The following is a 9,233-nucleotide window of genomic DNA, read 5'->3' as shown; positions in this document are numbered from 1 at the left end:
TATCTGTGAAATGACTCCGCAACAACTTTCACAGATGTGACATTGAAGAAAAAGCCCCTGGTCTTGGTTAAGAAAATGTTGTTTTTGTATCAACACATACCTGAATATTTTTTACACCCATGTATTATGTCATAACTACAAAAATTGTTGCACATTCTTTGACAGCCTTGATTGAAGTCAGAAGGAAACTGCTAGTCATAACTGTACAGTAATCGTAATAACCTGTGGTTCCTTATACAATGTGTGAAGTGTGGCAATCTGATCACTGGAGAGGGGTAATGCAGTGCTTGTGATGCTCAGAAGTATGATGCACTGTTGCTTTGGACATGCATGCCTGTCCGAAGGAACATTGGACTGTACTTCTTAACAACATAGAGCATCTCTCTCCCCTGACACCAGGTAAGTGACATTTGAATCAAAATGTGCGCTTAAATCAAAATATTTCCCCCATACAGGAGTATACATAATGAATGTAAGAGTGAGTTGAAGACACATGGTTGACAATAAGTGGAAGTTTGGGTTTCCCCATGAATTGTGCTTGGATAGACTAATGGTAATGCTACCTTGGGCAATATGGAGAAATCTGGGTTAGTCCTGGTACGGCAGAAATTTTCATGATTATCATTCCATTATACAACTGATGGCTGGTCATATTTGAAACAATGAATACATTTCATGAACACCACAGTGCCGACCTACTGGTATGCCCTCCAGTGGTAAATGTAAGAAATCTACCAGGATACCAGGTTGGCATTTAAATTTGGATGGATTCATTACCTCCGCCAATAATATGTTGCATCCTTTTAGTGCCGGTTCTTTCTCTACCTCCATTTCTCATGATGTTGGAACCACAAAATATCAACCAGTTACAGTCTACCTGAATCTGAAGAACTTTCAACCTGATGACATTTCGATCTCACCTCTACCCCTGTCAAAGAATCCTGGTTCAGTTCATGATCTAGATGGAGTGAGAAACCTCAGTCTTTCCGTTCAGATATATTTTCCCAAAACACAGATTTCAAACAATTTTCTTGTTGTGGGCTTCAGTGCAAATAGGGGTTTGATGCAGCTGCTCTTAATAACACAAAAATTCCATTTAAACTCAGCTCTGTTTTTGCACCACTGAAATTCAATACTGCTTGGTGTTAATTTTATAGATCCTCTTCTACAACTGTGTATGTGAGAGCTTATGTCCTCGGTATGTCTGGGCCAACCTAATTAGCAGTGAATTTTTCTCCTTCCCACAATTCAAACTTCTTTCTCCACAATTGTGGCCATAGTGTCAATTCCTTTTTGTGATTGAATTAGTGGGGTTTCACATCTTCACACTTACCACATGTGATATTGCTGATAACCAGAACACCACTTCATGCAAAACAGAAAGACCTCACCTACAAAAATAATCCCTGGGTGAATGACTTTGTAGGATATATACCAGGTCAGATTGAAGAAAGATTCAGAAGCAGGCTGCAAGATATTTTATGTGTAGGTTTGAACAGCATGCAAGTATTATGGGTCGGGAAGTTAAATGAGAATCCCTGGAGGGAAGGAGACTTCCTTTTTGTGGAACACTGTTGAAAAAATTTAGAGAACCAGCTTTTGAAGCTGACGGCACAACAATCCTACTGCTGGCAACATACATTTCACATAAGATGAGAGAGAGAAATTAGGGCTTGAATGGAGCAATTCAGATAATTATTTTCCCCTTGCTCTGTTTGCAAATGGAACAGAAATGGAAATGACTACTCGAGTTCTGGGCTACTTTCAACCATGCGCTATACCATGGCTTGCAGAGTATTTATGTAGGTGTAGATGTATACAAAATGAAACAATGTATATCAGATACCATCCCCTTATATCACCATGATGTAATAAGTGATTGCTCCTAAGTCTGTTCTGTTTAACCCATCTAGTGGCTAATAGTGCTGCCTCTGGATCACAGGGTCCTGGGTTCGATTCTTTGGACAGTTGGGTATTTTCCCCACATGTGGAATAAGCATTTGTATAGTTCTCATCATTTCATCATTCATGAAAGTGGTGAGATTGGACTGATTAAATTTAAGGATTTGTACAGGCACTGATAACTGCCCAGTTGAGCATCACACAAACAAATCATCATCATCATCATCATCATCATCATCATGTGTTCTCCCCTTACTTTTGACTAGGCTATCATCTGTTCCATCATCATTGTAATTGTTGTCATTATTGTTGTTGCTTTTGTTGTTATCAGGTACTGTCTCCCATAGGATTACTTCCTCATACTGCAGATCCAATCTCGACAAATTTTTTTTACTCATTGCTGTTTCTACTGAACATATTGCCATAATTGTTGTTATTGTGCATTTGTGGGTTCTGAGGCTACTGTTCTCTGAATCATACTCATTTGGGAATCTTCATCTTTGATTTCCAGTTATTTGGTCTGTATGGCCGTCCCCCCTGCGGGTCTGGGGTAAGAATAGGCCCGAGGTATTCCTGCCTGTCGTACGAGGCGACTAAAAGGAGTTTCAACCGTTTCAGCCTTCCATGTGATGGCCCTCTTGGGGTTTGACCTCCATTTTTCAAAATTCTACAGAAGTACGAGCCTTTTGGGGAAGGACACCTTACGTGGTGTACCACTGGTCCTAAGTGCACTAAGACCTTGGCACTCAGTATTGTACCGGCGTTGTAACCATACCCACTATTCCTCAAATTGGGCCTAAACGCCTGATGGGTTGTCCAAGTTACGCCCATAGTGCATCTCCATCTGCCCCAGCGATCATGATGGACTTTCCATGGCACCAGAAATCCAGCACGGTAGCCAGCCCGTTGTGGTGGGGTCGTCATGTACCCTCTAGGTTGTAGCCCCCTGACAACACAGGGATCGTACTGCCGATACCTGAGCTGCACCCTCCCCACGTCGGCCAAGGAGTAGATGCCCGTCTCCTTGGGGCATCAGGACTCCCGGCAATGGTCATCCTGCCAGGTGGCCCTTGCTGTGGCTGGGTGGCGCCCATGGGGAGAGCCCCTTGTCGGAGTGGGTGGTATCGGGGTGGACGTTTCGCAGATGAAAGGTCAACACGTATCAGGTCGCTCTGCGGCCGAGTCTTTCAAAAGAAAAGGTACCGTTTCTAGTCCTGGTTCTCCTGCCCTTTCCCCCTTGGCCACTCCGTGGGAGGAGGGACAGGCCCGCCGGCTTGGGGCGAAGTACTTCCCCCGCTATTTGGTCTGTTCTCGAACCGATGGGGGGGGGGACATTCGCCGCCTCCAAGCCCATGTTCTTTGTTCAGCACATTGAGGACATCTTTGGGGAAATCGAGGCTCTCAGCAAGATGCGTTCAGGGCCCGTACTTATCAAGACCACCTCCGCCACACAGTCGGCGGCGCTCCAGGCATGCGACCGCCTAGGGGACATCCCAGTATCCATTGTCCCACATCTGGCACTAAATACGACGCAGGGGGTTATTTTTCATCGTGACCTCCTGCTACAATCTGATGAGGAGCTCAGGGCCAACCTGGAGCGCCGAGGCATGCATTTCGTCCGGCGAGTCCAGCGCAGCCCCAAAGACTGTCGCATCGACACCGGGGCCTTCATCCTCGCCTTCGAGGGGGACGTTCTCCCGGAGAAGGTAAAGGTGATGTGCTACCGGTGTGACGTGTGTCGTGCGACCTTACATCCCGCCTCCTATGCGCTGTTTTAGGTGTTTGCGCTTTGGGCACATGTCGTCACGGTGTGAGGCTGAGCCCCTTTGTGGCAATTGTGGACGTCCTCTTCGTGAGGAACGTACATGCATCCCACCACCTCGGTGCATTAATTGTCCTGGCGTCCACTCGCCTAGATCCTCAGACTGCCCCACCTATCAGAAGGAGAAGAAGATACAAGAAATCAGAACTTTGGATCGGATCTCTTATTCTGAGGCCAGGAAGAAGTATGACCGCCTTCATCCCATGCCATTCACCACTTCGTTTGCCTCAGTTGTGTCCACTCCTTCCGCGGTATCCTCACCCCTATCCTGTCCCCCCCCCTCCGCCTCCTCCGCCCATCAGGGTGCTCTGCCCATGCCTCCCATATCCCTCCCTTACAAATCCTCCTCCCACGTGGCCCCCACCCCCTTTGCCCCATGGGCCACCCTTCTTCCTCCTCCTCCTCCTCCTCCTCCTCCTCCTCCTCCTCCTCCTCCTCCTCCTCCCCCCCCCCACGCCACCTGAGAAGCGATCCTCTTCTCAGGCGTCCATCGAGGAAACGTTCCGGACCCCGCGCATGAGGACCTTCTTCGGGTCCAGCCCACCATCCCTGTGCCTCCTCGGCCTTCCAAGAAGGCCTCCAAGAAGTAGTCTCTATCCCCCTCTCCACCCCAGCGCGCGTCGTCTGACGCTTCATCCGTGAGTCGCTGCTCCCGGCCGTCTTCAGTTTCGCCGGGACGCTCTGCTGCCAGGTGCTCCGCCGGCCTTTCGTCGGCAAATGATGCGGCCCCTTCTACACTACCAGGGACAGTGGCCACAGCTGGTGACGAGTTGATGGAACCGGATCCGCCTCCCGTCGGTTGTAGCGTTGTTCCCTCGCAACCTGGCCCTCCGTGGCCGTCTAGGTGAGCAGCTCTTCCCCCGTCTCGTTCCCCCAACTTTTTGACTAGCAATGGCGTTGTTTCATTGGAACATAAGAGGTATTCGATCTAATCGGGAGGAATTACAACTGCTCCTCCGCCTGCACTGTCCGCTCGTCCTCGGTCTCCAGGAAACCAAGTTGCGCCCGACTAACCGTATTGCCTTTACCCACTATACCTCGGAGCGGTATGACCTCACCCCTGTGGACGGTATCCCAGCTCATGGTGGGGTCATGTTGCTCGTTCGGGACGATGTCTATTACCGTCCCATCCCATTGACCACCCCACTCAGAGCAATAGCTGTCCGCATTACTCTTTCTGCTTTTACTTTTTCAGTTTGTACCATCTACACTCCACCGTCATCTGCTGTTAGTCGGGCTGACATGATGCACCTGATCGTTCAGCTTCCTCCGCCGTTCATATTGTTTGGCGACTTCAATGCCCATCATCCCCTTTGGAGCTCTCCTGCCTCCTGTCAGAGGCTCACTCTTGGCGGATGTCTTCCACCATCTCAATCTTGTCTGCCTCAATACCGGCGCCCAGACTTTCCTCTCGGACTCTACTCATACCTACTCCCACTTGGACCTCTCGATCTGTTCTACCACTCTTGCCCGTCGGTTCGAGTGGTATGTCCTTTCTGACACTTATTCGAGCGACCACTTCCCCCGTGTCGTTCGTCTCCTGCACCACACCCCATCCCCACGTCCTTCGAGCTGGAACATACTGAAAGCTGACTGGGGACTTTACTCCTCCCTGGCGACCTTTCCGGACCACGATTTTCCCAGTTGTGACAGTCAGGTCGAATACCTCATGGCTGTTATCGTCAATGCTGCCGAACGTTCCATTCCTCGTACTACTTCTTCTTCATGTCGCGTTTCCGTCCCCTGGTGGAACGAGGCTTGTAGGGACGCTATCCGTGCTCGACGACGTGCTTTACGCACCTTTCGCCGCCATCCTACGTTGGCGAATTGTATTGATTACAAACGACTCCGAGCGCAATGCCGTAGAATCATCAAAGACAGCAGAAAAGCTTGTTGGGGCTCTTTCACCAGCTCCTGTAACAGTTTTACTCCCTCTTCCGTCGTTTGGGGTAGCCTGCGCCGGCTGTCGGGCATTAAGGCCCACTCCTCGGTACCTGGCCTGACCTCAGGTAATGAGGTCCTTGTTGATCCTGTGGCTGTCTCCAACGCCTTTGGCCGCTTTTTCGCGGAGGTTTCAAGCTCCGCCCATTACCACCCTGCCTTCCTTCCCAGGAAAGAGGCAGAAGAGGCTCGGCGACCTTCCTTCCACTCGCTGAATCTGGAAACTTATAATGGCCCCTTTACTATGCGGGAACTCGAACGTGTGCTTGCACTGCCCCGATCCTCTGCTCCGGGGGCCAGATGCCATTCACGTTCAGATGCTGGCTCACCTTTCCCCAGCAGGCAAAAGCTTCCTTTTTCGTACCTACAATCGCGTCTGGACTGAAGGTCAAGTCCCCAGGCGTTGGCGTGACGCCGTTGTTGTTCCTATACCCAAACCCGGGAAGGATAGACACCTTCCTTCTAGTTACCGCCCCATTTCTCTTACAAGCTGTGTCTGTAAGGTGATGGAGCGCATGGTTAATGCTCGGTTAGTCTGGATTCTTGAATCTCGACGACTACTTACTAATGTCCAATGCGGCTTTCGTCGCTGCCGCTCCGCTGTTGACCACCTTGTGACCTTGTCGACATTCATCATGAACAACTTTTTGCGAAGGCGCCAAACGGTAGCCGTGTTCTTCGACTTGGAGAAGGCTTATGATACCTGTTGGAGAGGAGGTATCCTCCGCACTATGCACAGGTGGGGCCTACGTGGTTGCTTGCCCCTTTTTATTGATTCCTTTTTAACGGATCGAAAGTTAGGGTACATGTGGGTTCCGTATTGTCCGACGTCTTCCTCCAGGAGAACAGAGAGCCTCAGGGCTCCGTCTTGAGCATAGCCCTTTTTGCTATCGCGATCAATCCAATTACGGATTGCATTCCACCTAATGTCTCAGGCTCTCTCTTTGTCGATGACTTCGCGATCTACTGCAGTGCCCAGTGAACATGCCTCCTGGAGCGCTGCCTTCAGCGTTGTCTAGACAGCCTCTACTCATGGAGCGTGGCAAATGGCTTCCGGTTCTCTGAAGAGAAGACGGTTTGTATCAACTTTTGGCGATATAAAGCGTTCCTCCCGCCATCCTTACATCTCGGTCCCGTTGTTCTCCCATTCGTGGACACAACTAAGTTTCTAGGGCTCACGTTGGACAGGAAACTGTGTTGGTCTCCACATGTTTCTTATTTGGCGGCCCGTTGTACACATTCCCTTAATGTCCTCAGAGTTCTTAGCGGTTTATCTTGGGGAGCGGATTGCACTGTCCTGCTTCGCTTGTATCGGTCCATAGTCCGATCGAAGCTGGATTATGGGAGCTTCGTCTACTCGTCCACTCGCCCATCCCTCTTACGCCGGCTCAACTCCATCCACTATCGGGGGATACGTCTTGCGACCGGAGCCTTCTACACTAGTCCTGTCGAGAGTTTTTATGCTGAAGCTGCAGAATTACCATTGACCTACCGGCGCGACGTACTGCTGTGTCGGTATGCCTGCCGGCTGTTGTCTATGCCCGACCACCCCTCTTACCAGTCCTTCTTCGCCGATTCTCTTGAACGTCAGTACGGGTTGTATGTGTCTGCCCTGCTGCCCCCTGGAGTCCGCTTCCGTCGCCTGCTTCGACAATTGGATTTTGCCCTCCCTACCACCTTCAGAGAGGGTGAGAGCTCGACACCACCTTGGCTCCAGGCTCCGGTTCATATTTATCTCGACCTCAGCTCACTCCCGAAGGAGGGTACTCTGGCTGCAGTGTATTGCTCACGGTTTGTCGAACTTCGTGCTCGCCTTGCCGGTCACACCTTTATTTACACCGATGGCTCCAAAACTGATGATGGTGTCGGCTGTGCCTTTGTCGTTGGGGCCGCCACCTTTAAATACCAGCTCCTCGACCAATGTTCCAGCTTTACGGCCGAGCTTTTTGCTCTCCATCAGGCCGTTCAGTATGCTCGCCGCCACCGCCATTCATCGTACGTACTCTGCTCTGACTCACTCAGTGCTCTTCTGAGCCTTGGAGCTCCCTATCCGGTCCATCCCTTGATTCAACGGATACAGCAGTCCCTCCATTCTTTCGCTGATAATGGTGGTTCTGTCAGCTTTCTGTGGGTTCCCGGACATGTAGGAGTGCCTGGGAATGAGGCTGCGGATGCTGCAGCCAAGGCTGCAGTCCTCCTGCCTCGGCCAGCCTCCCATTGTGTCCCGTCATCTGACATTCGCGGGGATCTATGTAAGAGGCTTGTGTCATTGTGGTGGGATGCTTGGTCATCCCTCCCAGGAAACAAGCTCCGGGCAGTAAAACCGCTCCCAACTGTATGGACAACATCCTCCCGACCATCTCGGCGCGAGGAGGTCCTTCTGACCAGGTTGCGGATTGGGCATTGCCAGTTTAGCCACCGCTACCTGCTCTCCGGTGACCCAGCCCCGCAGTGCCCTTGTGGTCAGGCATTAACAGTGCGCCATGTTTTGTCGTGTCCCCATTTTAGTCAATTTCGTGTTGTCCTGTCCCTGCCATCTACTTTAACGGATGCTTTAGCTGATGACGCTCGAGCAGCTGCTCGTATTCTGCGTTTTCTAACTTTAACTGGCTTGTCCAAAGACATTTAACCTTTTTACTTATTTTATCTGCATCTTTGTCATGTCCTTCTGGTGTCCCCCCAACCCCTTGAGTTGTAACAGATTCCATGTGCTCTAACAACAGTGACTTGGCGCTAATGACCTCAGCAGTTGAGCGCCCTTAAACCCAAAAAAAAAAAAAAAAAAAAAAAAAAACCAAAAAAGTATGGCTGTGGCAACACCTCTAGCTTCCATCAGTGACCGAAGAATCAATATCAAAAATTCAAGTTGTAATACTCCTGTTCTTGTAGAAACCTTTGAAATGCTTAAATATTATCCTTACAATAGCTTGCTTGTATAATATGCATCAACTGTAGACGAGACATTCAAAAATTTACTTACAAGGTATGTACACCGACATAGTCACGGCTGTTTTTGCTGAACTTAACTGACATACTTGTTTTTATTCCTTTGAGGGGATACAGGAGCCAATGTGTGTGGCAATTGGATGGTATATAAATATCATAACCGAGTGAGATTCAGTTATTTGGTCTGTATGGCTGAAGCAAGATATTTGAGTGCCCTCCGTAGCTACTTGATGTTATCACTCAGGAACCCAATTTAACAAATTATGGTTCATGTAGAAAGGTTTGGAATGCTTAAATATCACCCATGCAATGGTTTTCTGGTATCATGTGTCTTAGCCTTACAAGTAACTTTGTCAAATATGTGATAACCAGTTTTGCAGGACTACATGGATTGTCAGAAACTATTATTTCTTTGGAACCATGTATCTGAGGTAATGGGCAAGACTTCTAAAAAGCCATAATGTTGGAAATTTCTGGGCATGATGTTGTTTGATATCAGCTTATACTGGTTGTAATCAGTAAGTCAATAGGAACACATGACAGGACATGTGACTTGTATGGAAGAGGCCAAATTCTGATACTAAATTCCCCTTCTAAGGACCTGCACATCAAACTTGAGCTT

General features: G+C 49.2%; 1 protein-coding gene across 1 annotated transcript in view; it reads right to left on the bottom strand.

Moving 5' to 3' along the window:
* Positions 1–2,099: 2,099 nt before the first annotated feature.
* LOC124775118 (mucin-20-like) overlaps positions 2,100–9,233 on the bottom strand; it is a 157,264-nt gene continuing 150,130 nt past the window's right edge. The window contains exons 2-3 of the mRNA XM_047249991.1: positions 8,296–8,423; positions 2,100–2,264 (exon numbers count right to left, since the gene is read on the bottom strand). Of these exons, the coding sequence (XP_047105947.1) occupies positions 2,100–2,264; positions 8,296–8,423 (293 nt within the window). The remainder of the gene's footprint in view (positions 2,265–8,295; positions 8,424–9,233) is intronic.

The sequence above is a fragment of the Schistocerca piceifrons genome, chromosome 1 (assembly GCF_021461385.2).
Source record: "Schistocerca piceifrons isolate TAMUIC-IGC-003096 chromosome 1, iqSchPice1.1, whole genome shotgun sequence".
In the NCBI taxonomy this organism is placed as follows: domain Eukaryota; kingdom Metazoa; phylum Arthropoda; class Insecta; order Orthoptera; family Acrididae; genus Schistocerca; species Schistocerca piceifrons.
This window is presented reverse-complemented; position numbering and strand designations above follow the sequence as displayed.